At 41.1% G+C, this 26,857-nt stretch overlaps 3 protein-coding genes across 13 annotated transcripts in view; 2 read left to right on the top strand and 1 right to left on the bottom strand.

Moving 5' to 3' along the window:
- Nucleotides 1-151: 151 nt before the first annotated feature.
- On the top strand, nucleotides 152-2,204 carry Tmem98 (transmembrane protein 98). The gene is made up of 5 exons (XM_076323766.1): nucleotides 152-386; nucleotides 517-896; nucleotides 972-1,081; nucleotides 1,174-1,306; nucleotides 1,369-2,204. Exons 2-5 carry the CDS (start codon nucleotides 738-740, stop codon nucleotides 1,642-1,644), a joined length of 678 nt encoding a protein of 225 aa, XP_076179881.1. The 5' UTR covers nucleotides 152-386; nucleotides 517-737; the 3' UTR covers nucleotides 1,645-2,204.
- Nucleotides 1,795-5,707, bottom strand: LOC143153016 (ATP-binding cassette sub-family F member 2). Of its 2 annotated transcripts, none has more exons than XM_076323762.1 (9): nucleotides 5,553-5,707; nucleotides 4,800-4,987; nucleotides 4,331-4,734; nucleotides 4,084-4,247; nucleotides 3,795-4,022; nucleotides 3,321-3,708; nucleotides 3,053-3,244; nucleotides 2,770-2,973; nucleotides 1,795-2,695 (listed from the first exon to the last, which is right to left on the bottom strand). In XM_076323762.1, the coding sequence occupies exons 2-9, from the start codon at nucleotides 4,978-4,980 to the stop codon at nucleotides 2,555-2,557; spliced, it is 1,902 nt and encodes a 633-aa protein (XP_076179877.1). In that variant the 5' UTR covers nucleotides 4,981-4,987; nucleotides 5,553-5,707; the 3' UTR covers nucleotides 1,795-2,554. The 2 variants fall into 2 exon arrangements, with proteins under 2 accessions (XP_076179877.1, XP_076179878.1); XM_076323763.1 differs by having other exon boundaries at nucleotides 5,539-5,674.
- A 72-nt stretch (nucleotides 5,708-5,779) lies between these two features.
- Nucleotides 5,780-26,857, top strand: part of Rhogap100f (Rho GTPase activating protein at 100F) — an 89,046-nt gene continuing 67,968 nt past the window's right edge. For 6 of the 10 annotated variants that reach the window (XM_076323753.1, XM_076323756.1, XM_076323748.1 and 3 more), the window contains exons 1-2: nucleotides 5,780-5,905; nucleotides 22,679-22,961. The gene's annotated coding sequence lies outside the window, so the exon portion shown is untranslated. Of the gene's footprint in view, nucleotides 5,906-22,678; nucleotides 22,962-24,689; nucleotides 24,907-26,857 lie in introns of those variants that run through there. The other 4 variants (XM_076323755.1, XM_076323750.1, XM_076323754.1 and 1 more) reach the window with 4 other exon arrangements.

Here is a 26,857-nt window from a genome sequence, read left to right as displayed (position 1 = left end):
TATTTAATTTGATATCTAAACAAGTAATCGCAAAATATGAATATTAATCAATGACAGTATTCAAATATTTGCGAGCACTTATTAAAAATAGAGATACATTTCACCAAATATCAATTATAAATTAGATTTGTTTTATATCAGATCATTTATAGATGTTTGCAAAAAATAAATTTTGCCTTGGAAACATCATTCCCCGTAATTATTAAAACATATGTTCACATAATAGATACCCGCGAAAATTGCACACTTCGAAATAAAAGAACTTACAATAAATTTCGTTTATAATTATATTCCTCAGCTCCTTAAATTAATAAACATACAAATTCTCGATTAATCTCGTCTTAAATCTGTAATCATAATCTTCTCAATATCATCATTCGCAATTCGTAAGTATATTCAAAATCAATTACGTTGTTTGAAAATTCTTCGATCACGATTCTGTTGAATATAGACGACGAACGATATAAAATGTACCACCTGTTAATATCAGCCTTGAATTACGTAATATCACGATAGCTACAGCAGATGCAACCAAGAATTATTCGTTGATGAATAGAGCTTAAGATTTGTGACAGTCTCTGCCTCCCACCGACCATCACCGGGAAACTCGACGCTGTTGTTGACATTTTAGATACAAGGGAAACTTTTGAATAGTATTCATGAACTGTTTACGAGAGTTTTACGATCCTTTTAAATATTCGTTTCAATAAAATTATTCAATTGACAAGCTCATCTAAATGATGAGTTCTCCGGTATCCATAAGTAATAATGGGCCTACGGCTGGTGCTACTGGCATGGAAACAGTAGTGGCTGTAGCACTTGGTGCACTTGCTGCTGTTTTTCTTGGAGCTCTTTTAGTGCTGCTTGTTATTTGTAAGAGACAACGATGTTACTATGTAAGTTATAAGTTGTTTACTGTTGTTGTCAGTATAATAGACAATGATTATTAAGTTTATTTGACTTTTTTTTAGAATCAAAAAGATTCTCCAGATTTAAGTTCGGATTTATTAGAAGGAGAAAATTACTCTGGCTTAGGCTTAGATGCATGGGAAAGTGAAGAATGGTTAGCTGGTGCTGAGAGGTATAATACAACTGTACTTATTGAAATGATATTTTAAAATGCTAGTAATTTAAAAAAATTATTTCATTAATGGAATTATACAAAAACTGCAGATGGGTTGACGATGCTACTGGTTTGGCCCCACTATGTATAGCTGTGTTAAGATCTTGTCATGCTTTGGCTTCAAGTCTCACTGCTATTGCAGGGACAGTGAACAGTAATACTGTTCCATTGGAAATAGTGGACGTAAGTAAATAATTTGTAATCTCATAAACTTGATATAGTATTATAGGAATATTATCCTTTAGGTTGCTAGACGTATTCCACCTCGTGTTGATGATGTGGTTAGAAGTTTGTATCCACCATTAGATGCAAGGCTCTTGGAAGCTAGAGTAGCAGCATTGGTGTTGGCTGTGACACATTTAGCACTGGTAACCAAGCATGGAGTATCGAAAAGCCATGCTAGAAAATTAGCCTTTATTGATCAAGCTTTAAGTGATATGGATTCTCATCTATCAATTTTACGGAATGCAGCACTGGCACAGGAGGTAGCATGCTCTGTTCCAGCTTCGACACCAGTTTAAATAGTTTAATTTCCCGACATGTAAAAATCTTTTCCAGTATTTATGGTTTTGGGTCTTAACACTAAGCTTCATTAAGATCTACCTAAGATTGAAGGTACACACAATTATGAAATGTTATGTGTTATGTATTTCTTTTTTTATTATGTCAAGGTCCAAAACCCAACAGTGCAATTTCAAGTTTTCTACTGACAATGTTTAGTGCTTTACATTGTATCTAATTATAGTTATTATAAAAATGCATACATTACTTTCATGATGTATTAAAAATAATTATAAGATATATATTTAAACATTTTTATGATCAAAGAACACCAGAGGTAATGTTTTGTGACATGGATATGCACAGAATTTTAGTCTTCCATTGTTATACTATCAGTGTTTATATATATCCGAGATAAAAACTATATCTCAAGAACCATGTCATTTTTAATTATTATAAGTATTTATAAGTGTTTGTACACATATATTTTGTATATCTATGAAAATGAAATTAATTTATAGATAAGTAGGACTTTATAATAAAGCTGAATTGTAAGAAAAAGTCGAATATTTGTGATGTTTTTGTAATATTTAAACGTGTTTTATTCTTGTAATATTCTGTAATAATCTATATATATCCAATTTATATTTCTCACAGTACATTATTGATATCGGATCCCTAGATTATTAGCATGGTTGATACACCATGAATTAATCTTATAGGTTGTCACAGAATAATTCGCTTTATCATTTAAATAAATTAGCTAAGAAATCTTCGACCACTGATAACGCTACACAGCAGCGCAAATTCAGTGCTAGACACGAAGAAATATCCAAAAAAAAAAAAAGGGGGAAGAGGCAGGTTTCTATATCAGAGGGAAAGTATACTGGAAAGAGAAATGGAGCAGTTCAAAATACAACATTGTTCACATTATTTGCTTTTGAATAATTCCTTCTGCCTTTTTTGGTTATCATTGAGAACTTTGTTTTTAAGGTGTTCCTTGTAATTCAAAATATTTCCACTCCATTTTGTGATAGTACCATTTTCACAAACCCAAATTTCCTCTGCCACCTAATAAATACAAATTAAAACATTTATGTTCCTGTTTGAAACTTATGTGAATAATTTATTATACAAAAACACACCTGATTGATCAATCTGAAATCGTGAGATACGAGTACCATTCCTCCATCAAAGTCATTAATTGCATCAGCTAATGCATCAATTGTTTCCATGTCTAAATGATTCGTTGGTTCATCAAGAAGGAGTAAATGAGGCACTTGCCAAGCGAGCCATGCAAACACTACTCTGCAACGCTGGCCATCAGACAGTTGCCGTATTGGACATACCTAGACGTAAAAAATCAAATATATTTCTAAAATATTTTCATCATTTTTGATAAGTTTCAAATCTTCTAAACAAACATACTTGTTGACGACCAGTTAAGCCATAACGACCGATAATTTTCCTCATCTCTTCACGTTCCTTAACATCCGGGAAGGCTTTCATCATGTAGTCAAGAGGCGATATATCCAAATCTAGTAATTCGTGTAAATGTTGATGGTATCTTGCTATTCGAAGATGGCTATTTTTACGTATCATCCCGCTTGACGGAACTAACTGCAATCAATCATTCATTAATATATGCTTAAGTGTACTTTTATTATTGGAATTCATAACAGATCATAAAACTTACATCTCCATATAACAGTTTTAAAAGAGTACTTTTACCGGCACCATTTGGACCAACTAATGCAATTCTGGTATCCAAATCGATACCAAATTCTAAGTTTTTATAGATCCAGGGCGAATCTTCGTTGTAACGAAAACTAACATTTTGAACCATTATAACAGGAGGTGGAATAGTTCCACAAGACGGAAAATAGAAATTTAATATTTTGTCGTTGACAACTTTTTCCGTGAGTCCTTGTGCTACCATTTTTGCCAAAGTTTTTTCCTTTGATTGAGCTTGTCTTGCTAACTTAGCAGAACCATGACCAAACCGAGCAATATAATTCTTCATATGCGCAATTTGATCTTGTTCCCAATTGTACTGTTTTGCTTGATTTTCCAGTAGTTCCATCCTGATGTAAACAATTCGTACCAACGTTATCGAAATTTATTTTACATTTATTGGATTTATAATCTCTTATTGGTATTATTGACTTACCTTGTCTTCACAAAGGCTTCGTAATTACCGGTATAATATTTTAATTGTTTCTTATTGACATGAATAATATTTGTACAAATACCATTAAGAAAATCTTGCGAATGAGAAATGATGACAAGAATTCTTTTATATGTCTTTAACTCTTCTTCCAACCACACGCAAGCATCAAGATCCAAATGATTGGTAGGCTCATCGAGTAACAATAAATGAGGTTTCACATACAAAGCTCTGAAATATTTTTACCAAACAGTTGTTACAATATTTTATAATTATTTTAACATTTTCATACCTAGCAAGAGCAATTCGCATTCGCCAGCCTCCAGAGAAGTCTTTGGTGGGTGTCATTTGCATTTTTGCAGTGAAACCCAAACCGTGCAAAATATGAGCAGCACGAGCTTGAGCCGTGTCAGCTGACATATCCTCTAATCTTTCATAAACATCCATAAGTTGTTCCTATTTTGATAAAACTGTTGGTTATGTTTCAATTTCATACGAACCATCGTAAAAAAAAATATAAAATGTAAACAGAAATACACCTGAGCATCTTCCTCTTCGCACTCTACTAATTCTTCGGCCAATTTCTCTAACCGAACACGTTCCTCGTCAACCTCCATTACACACTCTAAAGCTGTTTTATTGCTAGCAGGCATTTCTCTAGTCAAGTGAAAGATATCGATTTGTTGGGGAATAGGAACTTCACGATTTCCAAGTACAGCTAATAAAGTAGACTTTCCAGACCCATTAAGACCAAGTAAACCATAACGTCTACCGCAATTCAATTCTAACATAGTATCTTGTAACAGTTCACAGCCATGGAAAGTTATAGAAAAGTTAGATATTTTTATATCTCTGCTACGCGGATGCGAAGCCAACGATCCTGTGCAAGAACGTGCTTCCGCATTAAGTCTAGCGTCTGCTTCCAATTTTAGACATAGCGCCTCTGTAAAGATAAAATAATGTTCTATTAGATCAGATGTACAACTAACGAACTATTTTCAATTTTACCTTCGGTACTGATAGGAGTTCCATTGGTTCCGTTTAGAAGGACCCCTGAACCAGGGCTACCTTCTTTACCATTCTCTGCAGTTTTTGTCTGATTGGTTTGAGGTGGTTTCTTCCCAGATTGTCTAGCCTTGGCGGCTTCCTTTTTCTTCTGCTGCTGTTTCTTCTTTGCGTCGGACGGCATGGTTCGTCTGAAATTTCATGAAACAATTCTAGCGTCGTTCCTACGAAAATCTTCAAGGCTTGAACCAGGAGTACGCGTTATGTAAGCCGCAGGTTAGGAACACGATCGCACGTGCTTTCAGGTGGCAAAACGAGACGATGCAATATCGAATTCGAAAATTCGAAAAACCTCTATCGCCGTAAACGGCTCGTTACATGAGCCAACCAAGAGGAGAGACAAAGATAGAGAAAAGGAGAGAGAGGGACAAAGTGGGGCAACGGAAAGAGAAAGGCAGACAAGGAGATAGATTTTTATCGCATTTCTCAAATATCCAAGCGCGGGATTGAAAACAATGGTTACAAAGATAATTAGATTGCATGCAGCATTTGGAAGATGAAAATGAAAGCTAAACGGGGACGAAAAAGTAAGATGATCTGAAAAGGAGAGACGAAACACCAGTCGAGACAAAAGATACTTCGATTCAACTTCGATGCTGAAGCACGTCAATATTACACAGTATCCAGTGTCGCGTAATGTATCGTTTCTCCTCATCGATGTTAATCAATGATTTTAAAGTACCTTCGAGAAATTACCTAGTTGTGCGCCAAAAGTCGAACGATCCGTGCAACACGCGAACACACGTGCATGGATAAAGGCAAAGCCGTCAAAATGACAATGTTTGCTGAATCGTTCAAGAGATGGCGGTAATTGTACAGTGGAAAATTTGCGGGGAAATCGTTGTGTAAAATTTAAAATAGTCGTTGCAAAACAGATCGCCGCGTTTAAAGGTGAAATATATATCTATTTGTGTGGAAAGTTGCAACGTTCGTTCGAATAACGACGACTTCGGAATAATTTTTAAGATCGTGATAGCGTTGGACCTTTGGTCAGCGAGATGAGAAATCTGTTAATAACGGAGTTGCCGCCACGGAGAACGAAAAGTAAGGTAAATTTGCTCAACACAAATACTTTTTATCGTTTCTAATTATTTGTAGTTATATTCAGTAGATAATTATCACTACGATGTATGTGAATTACTGTGTATGAAAAATATTTAAAGATCAAAGATTAAAACCTGTTAATCGATACAAATGTTTGTAAGGTTAGGATCATTCAAAATGGTAAAACCAATGAAAATCTTATTTTAGCACAGATAAGTAAAGTATTAAATTATTTCTCCTCAAAAATTTGATACGTTTAACGGTTAATCGGCGCAATATGTTAATTTTCAACCGAAAATTCGTTCGATGAGTACATTTTTTTCGTAGTACTAGTTTTTCTAGATTTAATTGAGTTATAACCAAAAATTATAATTTCGTAATTTCGATGATTTGGGCATCTTTTGAAGTAAATCTACATGTTTATCCACTTTTGTAAAATATTAATAAACGAAAAAGAGCTCTACTATTGAAACGAATTTTGATACGTTTACGCGTTATCGGCATGAAAACGTACACGCATGTATAATATTTCAGAGTACAAATACACGCAGACTATTCTGCGCTTTCTGAGCTCGACTCTACAAGGTTGACTCAATCAACATTACAAATCGTGACTAATTCCTTGTAATCGAGCTTGATCGTTTCTGTCTCTGACCCAGTGGTACACTGCAGTTCGAGCAAAATCAATTGGCTGCTCAAGGCCGGAGTGGTACTTCCTCTATCGTACCACTTGGTTGCCCCACCGCTGTACTCCTTGACAATTCACGCCCTCCCACTGTACCTCTCGATACTTCACCCCCCACTAAGACTCCAAGTAGCATATGGCCACTCTTAAGCGATGTATAAATTCGTTGTGTTCGAAAAGCGCTTCGTTTTAAGTCGGTGTTGTCCAACATAAGCTTTTAAGCTCGGGAAGCTTTCCTCGTACTGTTTTCGTAACCGTAGTACAAGGAAACTTGGCTCGTACGAAGGCCTAACCTCAAACTGAGAGAGTTATCGCTAGATGTCGGCCATTGTGAGTCATGCCTGTTCAAGTTTAAAGAGGTTACGCGCGATGACCCTTCCGGAGCCAAGATGAGCACAGTTCGTCATTTTTTCTCATGTTTTTCATCGCGTTTCGTCATTGAATCTTCTCTAAATGCTTCGTAAACATCTAGATTCGATTGTTTCGTCTATTATCGTTTGCTCGGAATTGTAAGGCCTCGCGATGTTTGAGGTTTCGGTGGCGTTCTCGCGAGAGATAACTCGTGCCAAGAAAGGGACGTCGGAGATGCCTCCGAATCAGAATGGCTCCGGATCGATACGTCCTGTTAATTGAATCTAAGTTTTCACAGTCAGTCCAGCACAATACGGCGGGAAAATTGATAGAGTAACGCACGGTTGATTTTCGTAAGGTTTAGGAGCCAACGGTGAAAGTTTCGTAGCGTATTTTTCGTTGAATCGAACTCGAACATTGCTCGACGAAGAAAGAGAACGGTTCTAACTGGGGGAAGCGAGATAGATGTAGTGCGGTGACGGCCGAGACTCCGATACTTCGCAAAGATGTCGCCCCAATGAAAAATATGTAATCGTGCAAAGAAAATTTTACTCCCCGTAATTTTCCCGTTACCTCTCCAAAAATTCTACCGGTGTATTTTTCGTATTCTTCCGATTAAAACGAGTCGAAATAGGATATAAATCTGACTCGTTTTAAACGACTTAATGTACGCAAAATTGCACGATGTGTGTTTTTCTAACAAGGAATTTTGCGTACACGTAGCGTGAGTCCCCGATAACGCGAAACTATTTCTCTTTTGTGATAAATTTCATTTTAAAGGGGTGAAATCAACCCTTGAAATTCTACATTTTTTAGTCTTTTGGGTATAGGTAACTACTATATATCTCTCGTTTACGACAAAAACGATACAAAACAATTCTTTCGATTCGTGTTTCGTTGAATCGTTCGGAACGTAAACTTTATTGTACATAATAATCGTTTCTCTCGTTTAACTTTAATTACTTATGTGCACGAAACGAAGAAAAATTGTTCATTTAACATAATTACACGCGGATGAAATTTTCCTGCAATAGATCGTTAGAGCGTAAGAAACCGAACAATGTGTCTATTGAAAACTTTGCTCCAGTACTCGTATCGTTACAATGTCAAACTCAAAAAGAAATTAAAAAACGTAGAATCTTTCGAGTTTGTCCTCCTAAAATGAAATTCGTCACGAAAGAAAAATAATTTTTCGTTCTCGGTGCCTTGCACTGTATCAAAAATTAAAAAATTTTTGCAATTACCCAATGTTCCTCGTTATTTCCGTCGAGGGAAAGAAACCAGTGTAGAAACGAACGATGGAAAGTCAATCGTGAAGATTTTAACAAAAATTGCTGGTAAACGCGAATCGTAGCGCGACAAGTGTGAAAGATACGTTGAAAATATTGGCAAAGTATCGCAGGGAAATCGAAGTAACCCGGTGACACGGTGGGACGAGTGGACGATTCCGGAACAGGGATTTTAATCGAAGGTTCGAAAGGAACGTTTACTTCTAATAACGTATCAGGCCCGTTCTCCGTGGTAAATTCAAGTCTCGCGTAAATCCAGGCCAAAGAATCGCATTCCCCACTCCGAGGTTACGTCGTTCGAACGGCGAGCCGGTTAAAGAAGTGTGTTCTGATGAATGAACGAATGGATAAACGGCAGCGGTAGGGGGTGGTTAAAAGAAGAGACGGACTTGCGCCCCTGCTGGTCCGAAGTCTGTTGGCTCGATGGTGGGGGTAAGGAGGGCGTAGAACGCAGCGAGAGAGGGGCTGTGGGCTTAATTGCACCGCATCACAGAACGTAGTATTTCGTAGTACGTAATGGTGGGGGCGTAATGCGTCCTCGGTCGTCCTCGTCCTCGTCGTCGGCGTCGTCGTCGTCGTCGTCGTCGTCGTCGTAGTCGTCGTAGTCGTCGTCGTCGTCGTCGGTGGCGTCGTTATTCGTATGTAAGCTGCACGCTCGCCCGAATCGACGTATGCGTACCAGTGACGTATCTCCACGTTGCGCGTTACGGGCGCTAACCTTCTCGATATCCGATTCCTCGAACTCGCGAGCTATTGCGCGCGAACGAATTACCATCGGGAGAGCAATTACACGCCGATCGAAGAATGTTTGAGAAACTCTCCAACACTCGCGATCGATGCGTTCGAGACACTCGAAACTACCAACGCTTTTGACTAATTCCGTACGAAATGTGTACACTCTTAGATTCGGAGTGGAAGGTGTTCGAGAATCTTGAAAGTCTCCAAGGACTGGACACTCTTAACGAATCCAAGAGGCTCGAAAGTTTTGATAGTCTCGAAGGGTTTGGCGGAACGTTAGGGGGTTTGGAGTATCCTTCCGTTTGACGGATGAACCTTTGGAAACTTGAATTTCTTTTTCGCGTTATTTAATTTTTCGAGTCGCACGTACCAAAAGTAACGTAGAAGGTACCGCGTACCGATTGTCTTCAAATTGTACGAGTAACGCGTTGAAGTAATTCTAGTAATTGTACCGTTCGGTCGAACGTAACAGTATAGAATCTTTGCAACGTATCGAGATTGGTATTTTAGAATTCTGGGCATCTTCGAGGACTTCTAATTTTGCACAACGTACTCGAAGTGTCGTTCGTTAGTAGTAGGGGCTGGAATCACCGGAACGGCGATAATACGGACCAATCGGCAGGACGTACGACACCGACGTAATAATCGATCGGTTGAGACGTTTGACACACTTTTCGAAGCGGACAACGATTAATTTTCGACGATGCAAATCTGTCCCAGGGAGAGATACGAGCGGAATGGGGTTTCGTGGAAATAGCTTCCCAGAGTGAAACCCAGAGAAGTATCTTAATAAATAGTCGATATTATTCTTGGACCGTTGGTCGAGAAGAAGCTGCAATTAAAGAGGAACTTTTGAGATCGTTCGATGAAATCTGCTCGATGAAATTCACCGGTTCCACCGTCGGGGAAATCTTTCCTTTGAAATTCGATGTTACTCTTTTCCTTTTCCCCGAAGAAATACAATTTACTTTGTTCTCGACATCTGGTACACTCTTTAGACACAATTTTCTTGTATCGTTGTAAGCAGCATTCTCCAATTTTACTCGAAGCAATATCTCAACGTGGACTCAATTTCGTAGATTATCTATTTCCGTGTACAAATTTTCGTATCGATATTCTAAATCCTTTTTGTTATTCTATTTGTTCTATCTTTAAGTCTTCGACTGTTCGAGTACGTATCGACCGAGTTAACCAAAACAGAGGTCATACTTTTGGACGATTTAAGATGACCCAAATTTCGAAGCTAAAGGAAGCACCGTGTAGTACATATTGTAGTAGATATCTAAGATTGCTTGATCATTTTCAACGGAGTATCGGAAACCACTCGCGTTCAACGTGACAAAATTATATTCCAGAAGACAGAATTAAATTTACGTCTGATGTGAAACAAACTCGAAACCGTCTGTCTTTTATACTTTACTCTCAAAATTAACGTATTTAAAGTACCATCGTGTACGTTCGTTGGCAAGCAAATTTACAATTATTGCCAGCTTTCAAGGTGAAAAGGTTGCTCGCTTCGTCAATTTGAATCGTTGTTCCGCGAGTAGGGAGACGCAGGTATTCGGATGCAGAGAGGGGTAGGGGGGCGGGAAACGTTGGTACGGCACTGTTCGCCGGTGTGCGTGACGTGGACCAACACGCGAGCACGCGCGCGAGTTGCTCGCGTGTCAACCACCGTAACCCTCGAGTACATCGGGGAGTTTCACGGTGGACGGGGTCGCGGCTGAAAGGAAGGGGCTGAAAAAAGGTGTGAATGCCGGATGGCATTCATTCAAATGCCGTCCAATCACAGCATCGTACTCCAGGTCGAGTGGCAGGGCCGGCATACGCCGGGAATTATTAAGTCCTCGCCGATTCCGCCTCGCGTTAAGGAGTCAGGTACACCCGAGACCGTGGAAAAGACACGAATGTTTCGCCTCACTGAAAAGTTAAACCGCAAACAACACTCTGGACAATTTTCTCTACAGCGCGTTTCAAAATTCTATGCTCGAATTGAAACATCGCCGGATGGTACTAGACGCGTTAAATACGATGGTGGTCCGGCACTTCAAACTCGAGATGTTTCTTCAAAGCGCTCGCGGAGGAACGAACCGCGATATTTGCAAACTTTTGAATAACGTTACCGTCGTTACAAATTCTGTAAAGCAACACGTACAACGACAAACTATCGAACACTTTTACGTTTCACGTAAAGTGAAACGGGGAAGTTTGAACAAGTGTTTGTACAAATATTTGACCAAACTTAACGTTTGTAAACTTTCAAACAAGGTTACCGTTGTTAACGATAGTATACGATTAACAAGTATACCGACAAACAATCGAATACTTTTACATTTCACGCTACAATTTAAAGAATAAACATTCTTAATTGTGGAATATTGGCATCAACGTGTTTACCAGGTATATTTGAACCTATGGGTCGTGAAATTGCATTCTGTCTGCGATTTTTGACCCGAAAGTCTCGTTGGAAGTTTAAAAGGTAAATTAGAGAGAACCGCAAGTTTGTTTCAAGATTCCTTAGTCTAGATAAAATGCTTCCCGTTTGAAGTCACTTGTCGGTTTAATTTATACGTATCTTTCTTCTTTTAAGGAACTAAATTGAAGGGAGACAACATTTCGAGCCAAGTCTCGAGGAAGTCTCAAAAGAAAACTCGTCTCGAACCGCGTAGTCGGAAGTTGAAAACCGAAAGAAGTTTACATATAATATTGACACGTTTCTTAGCTGGAGAGCTTGTAACAGCGACCTTTTGCAAAGTAGCAATTTAATATAAAGAGTTTGCAATCATTCCTGAACTACAATGCAGCTAGGAAAATATTCAAGAATCTCGACAATCTCGAGTAGCTGAACAATCTTGATTAGGGAATTTAATCTTGGCGGAAGCTACCGATAATTCGGTATTACGTCTCGACAGCTTTTAATTAATTCATTACACAGAATATAACAGCGATCTGTACAAATATAACGCATCGACGATAATCAATTCGAACTACTCGTGTTCGTTTATACGTTTTATCGAATTCAATTTGTTCCGCATAGCAGAGTATAGTAACGTTTGAAATTTCGAATGTTGTCGATGAAAACACCTCCTGAAGAAAATTCTAGTTTACATATTATATCTTCGAAACCATATACGATATGGGAAAAAGTTTAATACCAAGTTTTATGGCGTTTGATGTCCTATAGTATCACCGCAAAGAATTAGGGGTGCAGTGGTGCAAATTGAAAAAATGTTTTTCGAAAATTCTTTGCGGTTATAATGTGAGACGCATCGACGAACTTGTACGGTTACTTTCGCCCTTAAAATCGCTCCTCTACCGAAACGAAAAAATGGTCACTCGAAGCACAAAGATTGTTTGTAAAATTTCAAATCTTTAGAAATCTTTCGAGTTGTCGAACGTAAGTGGCAACATTTACATTTTTAACGGTTGAATTTTTCGTCCACGAGTCTAGTTTGGGAATAACGGCGTTTCGCGCAAACAGGTTCGAAGCAATACGGAACGAACAACGAAACTGAAGCAAACAACAAAACCTCCAGTGGATGAAATTTAGTGGGTTGAATCGGTTCTCTAATGCTACTACGCGTTGAACTTCATTCCATCCCGGTAATGACACGAAGTAATTGTGTGCGAGGCGACAGAGGGATACAGTCGCGGCACAATCGTCGACGAAAAAAATGGAAAACGCGGAGGACGATTCGGGTTCGGGGGCGGGGGTCATAGACGAGGAGGGACGATGGGGGTATGGGTGTATGGGGGGGGGGAGGGGGATGGGGCGTGCAATCTCGCCGCGTAGATTCGGCCGGGGAATTCGAGTCGTAGCTACAGACCGTCCTGAAATTTATGAGCCGACCGACGATCTCGTTCCTCTTCGCGTAGAATCGACGTGACGTCTTTCCGCCGAGTGTTTTTGACACGGAGGCGGCCTCTCCGATCGATCGGGGCCAGAATAGCCGAACCGGAAGTAGGACGTTTAGCCTCGATGGAAATGACAACGGTGAATCGAGACCGAGTGACTTAACTTTGGATCCCTTGGCCTCCTACCTCCGAGCCGGTCCGTACCAACGAATTTCGTTGATAAGATGCCAAGCGTACGAATTATGCTTACATCGAGGTGGACGAGTCTTCCGTTCAAGAATTAATCGGAAGCGAAACCAATCGAGCTGAACGAAAACCGCCGATTTTCTACGAACTATTCGCAGGAATATGCGCGAGAGAATCATCTCCGACACTTTCCTTTCTGGTTTCTTCGGCTCGCGTACCCCGAGGAAGAGCAAAATACCCCGGATTGAATTTCACTCGCCAATGAAAACGAGAATCTTTTACACGTGACGTTGCATCCTCGCGAGAATATCACCGACGGATCGTTGAGATCGCCCCCTTTAAAATGAGCCCGAACACGAGCCTGTTTCGACAATTTTTAGTTTCGCGCGATTGAAATTTTTTTCGAATTCCTTTCCAAAAAAGTGCAACGCGCAAAAGAAATGGTCCGAATGTGGCCGTGTTTGTACTCGTTTTAATCGGGAAGATCTCGCCGATTCGATACTATCAAGACGATACAGTAAGACGTACAAAAGTGTTTCATTTGGATTAGCGACCGTCACGTTTCGAAGCTCGCGACCGTGAGGCGTGTAATGCGATACTCGGTTGTCGTGCTCGCTCCTAGTCTGTATTCTTTGCTCTCGTTGTCGGTTCACGCGTAGCTAATTCTCGACTCGCGATAAAAGATACAAAAAAAGTCGATTCTTCAAACGGATTCGTGAATTCCCGCACCCGATTTTTCGCATACGGTCGGCCACTAAACTGTACTTCAGATCCGCGCGAGCTAAGCTCCGGAGCTTAGAGAGCTTCTCCCACTCTGGCTCCGTCACCTCGATACAAAGTCGTTAACTGCTGACACGCGTCCAATACGGTTAATGCCCGCTCTTTTTCATTTGTTTCTCGCACTCCGAACTGTCGCTGTCTCTTACGATCGACGACGGTGACGGGGGAACTCGAAGGGCACTTTTAGGTGCGTGTACTCGAGTGAACGGTTCGCTGTTTGGAAACAATGTTCAGAAGTAGCTACCAAACATTTTACGATCGCTAATCAGTCATTTCGCGAACACTGCTCCCAACAATTCACGAACATTTCGAAGAAATATGTTCGCGAATGGTTCACGAATATTTTTCGAGGAAATATCTTCACGAACGGTTCACATTTTTCGAGGAGATATGTTCACGAACAATTCACGTTTTCTTCGAGGAAATATGTTCACGAACAGTTCACATTTTCGCGAACAAACGATTTCTAGGAACTTAAAATTCAATGCTGTTCGCAAACAGTTGGCGAATCGTAGCGGAGAAGGACCTTTTTACAAAGAAGCCTTCTGTACTTGGATACGAAGTCTTCGGAATTTTCGGAAGTTTTCGATTCAATCGCGTGAGGTGTTCGACCCCGAGTTACCTCGACGATAAATTTTGCGGTAGAGGATCTCGACTGTTCGTATCGGCGCACAGTTGTAGAAAATCCCGAGAAGTTGGTCGAAGCTGTTCCTTCGAGCATCAAATATCGATGTTAGAAATAGTGTAAAGTTCCCGATAAGAGTCCAGGCTATCGAATACTACAATTTTGATACTCGATTTTCGTTACTTTTATCATTCAGCGTTCAACGCTAGATTTACCAACCGGTAAAAATAACTGATTTCAACTGCTTTTATAAAGAAATTTACTTCGTGACAATTAAAGTGTTAAAATTGGACGTTCGGGTCGACGTATTTATGAACAATTCCGTTTATTTCCAATAAAATACTTTTATCTTTAGTTTTATTACACAATAGTAGAAGAATCACCAGCGTAGTCAGGGTAGAAGAAATAACGGGTGTTTGTTTTAAATAAGTTTAATCAGCAATTGGAATTACATATTCTAAGAACCGACTTGATGATAAAGACCATAACGCATGGTCCATAAGATGGCGTGACGAGAGGTCCTCCACCGAGGAAATCTCCTAGTTCTCATTTGAGGTCAATTACCCGGTGTAAAGTCGGTCATATCGATAACATTTCTGGATTCGTTAAAGCTTAATATACAGAATAATAAAAAAGGGGGTCCGGTATAATACTCATCGAGAGGAAGAAAAAATATTAAATCAACGTAGGTCTTACGATCGATCTTTTCGGTGTGAAATTAATTTTTATTTACGAATATTCGATATCGTGAGTTTCTTCACGATTCGTCGAATGTAAATAGTGGAATTGAGTTAGAAACATCGATTGAAGACTGTCGACACGAGAACACTAATATAGACAAAGATTGCTACGTAGACGTAAACATAAATCTTCGGTACCCATTCAGAATTGAGTGTGATAAGCGTAACTCTCCGGTTATTAAGATAGATTGATCTTTTCTTGTGGGGTCATTTAGAAACAATGGACCACTCATCGCTGATAAATAATGTGTTAGATTTACGACAATAAATCGAGATGCAGTGTGCATTGCCGTGCAATACAAAACACAGGAGTATTTGCAATAGTACGTTGGTCCATGATCCATAAATGCGAAATGTGTATTCAAATGAAAAGAAGACGTATCGAAAATTAATTGCGACAAGAAAATGTTTGTATCGTCGATAACGTAATCTTTGTTGATATTAACGATCTCGTGAAAACAACCTTGAACCGATGTACATTTAAACAGTTCCTGTTTAGATTCAATATGTTGCAAAGAGACTTACAATATAGAATGTTCGTAAATAAGAAAAGTTAGGCAATTAGTTAACTTACGAAAGAATGGATTGTAAGATTTATATCGATTAGACGTTTCCTGTTCCTCTCGATAAGTATCGTAAGTCCTCGAAGTCTTGGACCATTTTTTTACCACCTTGTATAAGAAAGGTATACGAATATTTATTTTTAATCTTAAAAATTACACATTACGCAGGATTAATTGTTAAAACTTGTATACACGAAATTGAGTTAGTTCGAGTTTATATTCGAACGTTTCTGCAGGTACTCGAATACTATGAATGAACTTCTCAATTTTGACGAAATTTCACACAAATTGAAACGATGAATATTTTCATAAAATACATCTGACGTTTGTGCCATAAAGTCACGGGTACGTTCGAAGTTCCGAACGTAATATCTACATTCTTCAAACACCTTTTAAATTTACTTATCGGGCATTACCGAAAGTATACACCGAGTCAATTAACGCTTATCGACATTTTTAAGTCCTTTTATACTTCGAAACATAGGTAAATAGACTCACACCACTTTCATAATGAACTTTAATAAACTCGCTTTAATAAACACTTGAAACGAAGAATGAATTTTTTGTTTACTGGTTTCGTAAAAGTATTCAATTTTAAAGGACTCTCTCTTTAAACAAGTATCATTTGCTTTCATACGGATGTAAGGACGATAAGAGTATATGATACCTAAAGTACGACGATAAATGATGGTATGATTATATATGGAAGAAACCTGTATCTTATACCAAATGAACCAAACATATTCAGAATACATCTAGTTTTTTAATTACAACCTTCTTCTCTCTTTCCTGTATTGCTACGAATCAGTACACCAATAATTGACTAACGTCATTTCGAAAAATCCGAGGAACAAGAAACCTTCTTCGAGTATCATTTCTCCTGATAGCAAAGTTCTAAAATCGGTGAAAAGTTTGAACAAAAGTTCCGAAATTTTCTAAAATTTTTGTCCGAAATTCAGACTTTGGTATCAAGAAGTTTTACCCGATGGTGGTCCACCTTTCACATCAATGTGTTTCCACCTTTATGGTTTTTCTCGAAATCACGTGATGTAATCACCGTATTTCACGGGCTGCCGCGAAGTGCAGACTATTAGATCGATACACTAGCCTGGCCAGGGTGCTTCTGAGACACGTTGATTGCAAGCTCCGCAGCTAATCCTTTTTTTCCTCTGACGCTCCATCTCTCGCTCACTCTTGTTCATTTCTGTCCTACTCTCTCACTCTCACTCTCATCCTCACTCTCACTGCCTCGTTCTTTCATTCCATCATTCTCTCACTCTGTCACTGTGTCACTCTGTCACTCTGTCACTCTTTCTATCGCACACACTCTATCTCACTCTATTACTCCGTTACTCTCTCGTCTCTCTTTCGCTCTCTTTCACTATTTCACAATCTCATAGATTCTTTCTTCGATTGTCTATTACATTTTGTATTACACACACACACTCTCTCTCTCTTTCTCTTTCACACCCTCTCGCACTTTCTCTTAAACTCTTTCATTTTCTAATTCTCACACTTTCTCACAGTCGATCATTCTCTCGCGCACTATTTCACACTCGTTCGTTCACACTCTTGCTCTCTCGCAGTCTCTCGTTCTCTCCTCTTCTCACTCTCCCAGCCCTTGGAGTAAAAGATCGCAATCAGGCAGCAATTGTGACACAGCCGTTGTAGGACAACGCGTAGTCCGAATCGCGAAGGGACATCGAAGGAGATACGGACTCTACTAGCCGGACCAACTTCTCGAACTCGCTTCGTCGCGCCGCTCCCAACCTACGAGGTTCTCTAAAAAAGGAAATAATTTTAAATAACCGCCAACTCCGCGAGCATGACTCTTCGTCGGGAAATAAGTGAAAAATTTAAAATGAACTTTTTTCACCCGAAGCTTCGTTCCCGAGGCAAAACGACCTCGAGAAGCGTCGCGCTCACCGACTTTTGAGCTCAATTTTCTCGAGGAGGAAGCCTCCCAGGATAAAAATTTATTATACGTTTTTTTCTTATTTCAACACGAGGAATCACTCCCTCTTTGATTGTACCGCGAATTGCACGCCGGTTACCGTACAGAGTGTACCGAGATAAACGCTACTCGAAACGGTCGCTATTAGTAACCGCACCGAGACGTATTTTTATCATCGTCGATAGATTTAGGTACGAAATCGATACTACGGTATCGAACCGTTCCGAGGAACGTTCTTCGAACGATTCGAGACTCACCGAGACACACGAGTGTCGATACCCATCGATTATACAGAGTTTGATTTCTGTTTAATTCCATTTACAGCTTGTCGAAATTTTTTATACTCGATCGAATGGACGATTATCTCGTAATTCAGTTAGAGCGACACAATTCCGAACATCTTCTAATCGTCCAACGATAAATTTAAAAGAACTTGCGAAATTACCTCGAATCGTTAACTTCCTGCTATTTTTATCTTTACATTTTTATTCCTATTTTTATATTTAGTCGATAGTCTTAAAAATATTTACATTACAGTCGCGATACGAATCTCTCGATTCGATTATTACCAAGTGGTCAAATATCGGGTTGTTCGATGTGAAGTTTTGTCATTTTTTTCATCGTAAAAGAACACTACGACACTTGAACTTCTAACAACTGTAAATACACGAACGAGTCGACGGATCTACACGAAACTTCGCGCACGTTCATCGAACAACAGTACCATCTTTCGGAAAATAAAACGACGAAACAAATAGCTCCATTTCTTATCGAACTTATCGAGCAACGTATTACTCATAAGCGATTGTGGAAATACATCGGATTCCTCGAATCGTCGTATACGCGGTACGAAACGATGTATTTCGAAGTAAAACCACGAAATCCCATGCATAAGATACTAAAACTAGGTCACACGTGGTACGTGTGACACGATGGTCGCAAATTTCTTGTTCTCGTTCGGGTGAGCGGGAGTACGTTCGAGTACTCGAGTACTCGAGCGGTATCCGTGTATACGTTGAATATACGAATTACCGAAGCGAATACGGAAACATTCGCCGAGCGTTGTCCCACCGCCTCCGGGTTCCAATTGATCGAGAGGAACGTGATTTTACGATTCAATAACGTAACCGCTTTGTTGGCGTTCAGTGTAAAATAACGTGCTCCGGACAGAAACATTAATAACGGCGAGAATCGCTGGAATCTCTCGAACGTCCAATAAAATTCCCCGTGAACGGTTTTCAAATTTATTCGGGTCCGGTTAGAGGCTCGAGCACCTCGTCCTCGTGACGAGCAATTAAACGTAAAAAGGGAAAAGAAACGAGAGGATCGGCCACGGTAGGGGAACACGACGTGATCGTCGAACGAGATCGATGAAAGTTACTTGTCTTTCGGGTAGTGTATCAGTTTCACGCGCGACACCGAAAACCCTGAACGTGAAATGGGATCCGCTGGCTCAACTGTTGAGCCCGGGAGTTCTTGCACCTTCGATCGCGAACCTGTGAATTTTTCTCAAAACGAACGACCGATGTCTCCTCGGTATTTCCTAATCGGGCCATCGAGCTTTCCCTTCTGGAACAGTTTCGGGTTAATTTTCCAATACCTTTCATCGGCGCGGAGGTGGCTTTACGTAGTGTACCGAGAGATGGGCGAATGAACGAATTCGGTCGTCGGTAGTCTGTGTTTATCCAGGCCAATGGTCGCTGACCCTGTCGCCATCGCACCAATGAGTTTCGGTCCCTCGTTTTAACTCGTATTACCTCTATACGTACAGTTGTTTCGTTTTGTTTCAAACGTATAGGGTATACGTACGTAGTTCTTTAGTTTCCATCGAAAATATACCGTGTATATACCTAGTACAGTTCTTCTGTTTCCGTTAAAACTATACGGTATATGTATTATACACAGTGCAAAAGTGTGCGTAAATTATATAAAGCAATCGTCGATAAAATTGAAATAATGCAACCACTACTGCTATCGCTGGATTTCAATCCGAGCGTAGTACAGTTATAGTACAGTTCTTTCGTTTCGATACAAGGGATATATTGTACATCGCATATGTTGTACAGTTCTTTCGCTTCGATAGAGTAAATATACAGGGTGTTCGGCTACAGGTGTCCGAAACTTTAAGAGGTAATTCAATATACGAAAACAAGACGAAGATACAGAACAATGAAATTGTGTCGAAGCTTTACCTCCGAATTATTAATTGCTGAAAATACGCGCGAAAGACGTCAGTCAAGAGGGATTTACACTATTGCAGGTCCGCTGACGTCAGCTGTCTCACTGCGAGGGCAGTACCATCTAGATGATCCTACTTAACTCGTAATCGATATACGAACTTGCGACGTCGCGCGATTTTGCTATATTTCTTCCAAAAATTTTACGAAATATCTAAATAACAGCAGCTCTTTAAGTTGGTCTTGTTGCGAGGCTTTCTCGAGACATTGTATCGATATTAAAAATGAACACACGAAACGGTAATCTCCCGACACTTATTTCTTTTGCGATTAACTGGTGATCTACAATTCTGGTTACACTTTGTAAAAAAAGAATCTCGATAAATAGGAGCTTGGAAAATTTTAATTCGGAGTGTACAATAATTGTCACTTTAGAGCGACAAAATTGGGAGCGCCGATGCGCTCGAATGCGGGGTAAGTAGCGATTGTCGTCTCGAGCCGAGTACCGGAAAGTGAAAGATCGCTGTAGACTCCTAGTTAGACCCGTAAATTTCGTAATATCGATTCAGAAACTCGCTAAAGGGGAAGACGAGCCCCGATTAACGGCAATTAACAGGCGGTGGTAAACGAGAGAAATACGATGAAAGGATAGGAGCGAAAAAAATGCAACAACCTCGGGTAAGTCGACTCAACGACAATTACACCGGTCCGTTCGAACCGGTGATAAACGGCTGGCAAATACATCGGGGAAAGTGTCGAACGCCGTGAGGAGGAAATTCACGAGCTTCCCCATCGATTCGTGGCCTAAAATACCGGAGAACATCGGCCGTGGCAAAAATGGAACGGGTAGACCAACCACGACGTATCTTCGTGCTCGATAAGTATCGTTCCGTATGAGGGACTATTTACCGAGCGGCAAGAAATTTAATAAAACTCAGTCAAGTCGCTGTAGAAACCGACGTATCCCCGTGCATACTCTTCCGTCACTGTCGTCGTGCGAGTGTAGTAGATGGCGCGGGATGGAAAAACGGAGAGAAAAATTTCGACGTCTGCGTGCGAGGGTTCGACAGCACGAGAACGAACCCAAGGAGCTGAGAAGAAGCGAGGACGACCGGCCTCGCACAGTTGCATAGAATCAATTTTCCAGGCGAATCTATATTTTAGTTTTCGATCCTACGGTAACTTCGCCAAGAGTTATCGCGGTATTTCACCGCGCCGGATAGGAATTCGTAGTTTCTACTTTTCCTGGATCTCGAGATTCCCAGAACAGATTTGTTCCTCGGAGTACCATCGCGAGAAGATGGTATAATTATTCGACACCCACGCCTATCAATGGTAGGCAAATTTCGTCCGCTTTGAAAAGCGTGGAACATACGGACGTGCAGGTGCAAATGACGTCTGCGAACGTTGTACCGGTTGCTGAGTTGTTTCGTTAATTTGCGCGATGCTTCTGAACCGGTTGCTTTGTGCGCAACCACAAAGACAGAGTTTACGCGCGTTAAGTCAATGCGTTATCGGAAACTAACGCGAACTAAGAATCTACGTTACTCGACTGTTGATATGCACGAGTCATTGATGCAATTTTAGGTACAGTTTCTGCGAGGTTTAATATACTTGGGGTGTTTGTACGTTTTCTGTGTATTGTAATTTATGTTTCAAGATGTTTTCTCGTAAGCGTAAAAACTCTTCTATGAGTTTTAATCTACTTAGGGTATTTGTACATTTTCTGCACATTGTATTTTACATTTAACGATGTCTTCTTGCAAATATGAAAACCTTTTTGCGAGCTTTCGTCGACTCGTGATATTTCTACATTTTGTGTATATTGCATTTTGCATTCGACGATGTTTTCTCGCGAACAAGAGAATTCTTTATACAAATTTAACCTTTAATGTTATAATTTATCTCGCTCGTATTTGCAACACGAACGAATAAACGTACAAGTTTCGTTTTTTTTTTTTTTAATTACGAATGATTATCATTTTTTTCTTATTTTTGTTCTGGAAATAGTGCCTAATTAAAGATTTTTATTCATTGATCATTTACGAGCACTTCTCGACATTTCTGTAATATTCCAAAATTATAGAGTGTACGTAGATTTTTGCGACCGACTGTACCTCTGACTGTACGACAAGGCTGCAGACATTCTTTCAAGTGTCCAACTTGAGAACAACATGTTCGACACCCGGTGCTAATGCACCGATATCTTTTATCATTATTATGATTTACTTTCCGTAAATTCATTTCGAGTGACACGAGAGTAATACGAACTATTGAAACAGAGACAATGTTGATCTTCGAATGTTCGAATTACTATAAACGCCTCGTATCACTGGACATTGTTCCTCTGGTAATTGTTTCTCTACCATGAGTGACTGTACATAACGATACTTTTTTTTAATATTCATTGCAAAAAAGCACCTAATAGACAGATCGTATATAAAATTTATGAACAACGAAGTGATTCTTTGTACGTGTTTGAAAATGTTTGATTAAGAAAACTGATCGATGTTGTCTGTATCTGACGGAAAACTGAAAGTTTTTTGTTGCAATGCATCGATATTAAAATTAATATATACGTGTATTCGTTTAAAAATTATATTTAACGAACAAATAAATATATATGTTTATATAACCATCGTATAGGTACATGGAATTTTAGAAAAATTCCACTGAGGTAAACTATGCGCTGCTGTTTAATATTATAAATTGATCGTATTGCGAGGTATTGTGTAATTTTCTACAATTGTCTCAGGAAAATTAGCGTACGTGATTTTTTGCGACAACAATCGCATTCTTTCTTTCTAGTTTTCACAGTATATTTGTATATTGTAGGTACCAGAGATATTCATGCATTATGGATCGTATGACCGACTGTGAGAAGTAGGCGATGGTCTCTTATTCTATTTTACAGACCTTTGGTTATAGCAAACATACATGTTCAAATACTATTCCTCAACAAGAACCTCGGCAGCAAATTGGATGACTTTAGTCAATTCCAAAACCTCTCTGCTCGAGTGTAAAGAAGATTGCACGAACTGAACAACAACCGCAACAGACGTCTGTATCGGAGGACAAAGGAATTCCATCAAAATGCACGATTGCTCAAAGAACAAAGGTATTACAATCAACTTTTTCTAGCCTAAATGTGAAAACCGAATGAATTTTCTAAAGTAATTCGATTAAAGTTTTTCCTTTCTAACTGTCGATACTTTGAATCAATTATATTCTAAACGAAACAAAAGTATTTATTAATGGAAAAATAAGTTTTTAAAAATAAATTTTGCACTTCTTCGAATCGAAGGATAAAATCGTTCTTGCTAATATATAAGCTCACCGTATTTGCTTAAATAAATCGCAAAGATGATATAATATCGTGCAAATATTTTCAACGTTGCAATTTCCTTAAGAAGAAAAAGAAGGTACTTATCGAACAATATTAGTAATAAGTGTACAATGTAAATCTGTTTTGTATCCTAAAAATATTTTTCCATTTATGATCAAAAACGAAAAAGCAATTTAGGGGTGAATACATGCGCTCCTACTTATATTACAAATATGAGCGTAGCTACTTAAGGGTTTAATATGAAACTCGATATTTCACGTATAACGTTGCGCTCCAAATTAGGATACCGGTGGTGCAAATTAAACGCCCTGTCTCTCAATTTGTCACCGAGTGGCTTACATTCGATTCCTCCGTGTAAACGGTCGTTAAAATTTCTTCGAAAAATCTCTTTGTTCGTCGCTATCGTCGAGTAAACGCGAGTACGACGAATCGATGAAAATATTTCCCTAAGAAACGTCACGGTGTAAGAAAATTGGAAGCGTTCCAATTATGGAAGCCTTCGTCCAAGAAGTAGAAAGAGACGATTACGAACGACCGGGACGAGTAATGGCAAAATGATGCATTAGCATCGGGTTAAGGGAGATAAGAAAGGGTGGAACGGTGTCGTCGAAACAAAGAATCCACGAAAAGCTTTCGAATAACCTGTTGCATCGGACGTTAAAGGAGAGAAGAAAAAAAAAACGAAGAAATATTCTCAAAAGTGCACGGACCGAGGAAGAATTCACGGGAATCGATAAACCCATCAAACTCGTCGGAGGACTCGTCTGGTGACCGTTTCCCTATTAAACGGCTCCTCGTTGCGCGTGGCGTGGCGTGGCGTGGCGTGGCGTGGCGTCGCGTCGCGTCGCGCCGTGTCGCGTCGCGTCGCGTCTCGAGCGATACGGCGGGGTCGTCGTCTCGTCTCGGATCGGTTTTCCGCCGGAACCGGTGGAAAAGGAACCTCGAAAATCTAGTCTCCGGCGGCGGAAAAATTGATTCCACGGCGTTCGTCCCCGTGGTCTCTCGAGCCGAGCCCGCGGCGACTACGGCGAGAAAAAGAGCGCCGGGGGCTGGCGCGTGTGCGCAGTGCCCGCGACCAACATGTCCGCCCGGGTGCTCTCCAGGTAGTCGTGGTTATGCGGCGCGGCGCGTTGCACACCGTCGTCAGGCCAATCCTCGGTTTACGTGCTGCGTTTCGTCCGCGCGACGCGTGTCCCGTCGAGACTGGTATCGGTCGCGGGCCGAGAGGGTGAACCGCGCGACGCGTCCACCTCCCGTGGAACTTTGAGAAAAGAAACCGGAAGAAACTAAGAAAATAATCGAGAAACTCTCGTCGAGCCGAACCAGGTTCTCCTCTTCGAACGATTCCACGAGCCAGGGCTACCGAGGGACCTGGTGTCGCGACGGACCTCCACCGGAACGTGGAGAGTGCTCGCGCGAGTGCACGATCGCGGGGAGAGACAGGGAGAGACAGGGAGAGACACCGGTGTACGCCGGTAGAACGGAGTAAGGGCGGAGAAGAAGCGCGATAGAGAGTGGGAGGGGAAGGAGAGAGAAAAGCTTGAGGCAGGCGCGCGTATTGATTCCCGCGTGGCGTTATACGGTGAGGTGAGAAAGCTGCAACCGGAAGATTCCGCGGCTGCTTCGCGTCGCACGTCGTTGAAAAATCCAACGAAAGGGTATCCAACGACGCGGTCAGGGTGCCCCGCTACGAGCTGATCGTCCCCGCCGACGGAAGGTACGTCCTGGAACAGTCGGTTCATTCAGTACGCCTTTAACGGCCGCCCTTGCCAGACGACACGCGCGTCTTCACCGTGGAAGAGAGAAGCAGAGGGTGGTGTGCCAGCACACCGTAGGGAGGGTCGGTCGAAGGCACTCTCGAAAAAGGGTATATCGATCGGCTGGTCCGGGACCATCGGCTCTGGCACGCCACCACGAAATCGTGCTTCGCTCTACCGGCTCTCTTCCTTTCTTTTTTCCCTTTTTCCCCACTCTTTCTTCGCCCTCCCTTCCTTCCTCCCTCCCTCCCTTCCTCCCTCTCTTCCTGGGGGTGTCTTTGTTTTCTTTGTTGTCCCCGTTGTTCCCCGGTTTCACCTATTTCTCGTTCGTCCCGGCTTCGATTTCCCGCTTCCCTTCCAGGTATCCGTTCTTCGTCGGTTGCTTTTGATTTTTCGGTTCCTCCCCACCCCGGCATCGGTCCACGCCACGTTTTTTCTCACGATTCAACGTCCACTGACAGGTGTCGCTTACCGGACGTCCACGACCAACACACGGTTGTAGCGTTACACGCCGGTACGATTACCAAACGCGAACGGTGACTCGTGGCTGCTGTGTTTGTTGCTCTCCTTGCGTTCACTCTCGTTGCTCACCCTTAAACGCATCCCTTATCGATCGAAACCCCGGCCACACCACCGTTACCATTCGAAATTGCGCCCTACGACACGCTCCTACGTTTCTTATCCTCTTCGTCGTCCACCCTCCTCCCCCTCCCCTGACGCTTCTTTTCGAGTCGTTTCGTCCCGAGTCCACTTAGCGTCCCTTCCTCGAGCCGATGTTTCGTTTCTCGGCCGACGAGAACGCGTAAACCAGTCCTGGGGACGTCTCGTTTCGACTCGGGCGCCAAGTATTGTTAGTGTCACGGTTTACTTCGTGCGGTTCCTAGCGCGAAAGATATCGGTCAACGCGTTTCGGTAGACGATCTTCGAATCCAACCGGGATTCTTCGTCCTCCGGAAGAGTCTGGTAGAATTTTCCGACCGTCAAAGATCGATTCGACCGAGATGAATTCGCGATCGGAACAACGACAACTCCCAGTGGGAAGCGGAGAAACTCTTAAATAGATTTACGTTCCACGTTCAACGATTTTCTTCGTAACGAAAGTCATCGAAGTGTGCCGGTTTTTCTCATTTTCGACCGGATGTCGAGAACTCGGTTGGTTTGTAAGTTCTCGGTCGCGTCGGTTTTCTTTCCTCGAGAGGAAGGCGATGGAGCAGCAACGATCGAAGACAACGGTCGCGCACCGCCGTGTCGGTTGTCGGTTCGCTCGGCTCTAGTTGGACTGGTTTCGTGCGCGTGTCTGTTTGTATTTTTCCGTGTGTCGCTTTGTGCTGCTTCATTGCCACAAGTCCCTCCTTGTGTCTTCGGGATCGATAGAACGTGAAACGGAAAGCGGAATCGGAGAATGAAGTTCAGGAACCAGTTGAATGCCGACGCGGCGAATCTCGTTGACTTTTTCAGCGACCAACCTTGTTGCTACCGGTTAATCCAAACACAAGGAGGTTATTGTCTTTCGAGGGAAATTTAACAACGCTCGTGTTCTCCCCTGAAACAAATTCGCCAACGAATTCCCTGTCTCGATCGAACGATTTCGTACAGAGAGTTTCATTAATTTTTGTGCGCGAAATCTATGCAAAATTGTGCTCAAGTGCGATATTTTTTAATCGAATTCTTCTTTACTTGGGTTTTATCCTCGAATTTGAAACAATTCGAGGGATCGCGTTCCTGTATAATATAACCGCGTAATCTAAATTTTAGGGATAGGGATATCTTTGTATATTCGGTACACCAACGTTTCTAGCCAACATCTAAAATATACAGATCCAACTAATTAGAGGATCTAGCGTCTCAAGAACGAACCAAGGATCGGGTATCGGAGTGTATAATTCGGACGATACCGGTAACTTTCAAAAT

Source organism: Ptiloglossa arizonensis, chromosome 12 (assembly GCF_051014685.1).
Source record: "Ptiloglossa arizonensis isolate GNS036 chromosome 12, iyPtiAriz1_principal, whole genome shotgun sequence".
NCBI lineage: Eukaryota > Metazoa > Arthropoda > Insecta > Hymenoptera > Colletidae > Ptiloglossa > Ptiloglossa arizonensis.
This window is presented reverse-complemented; position numbering and strand designations above follow the sequence as displayed.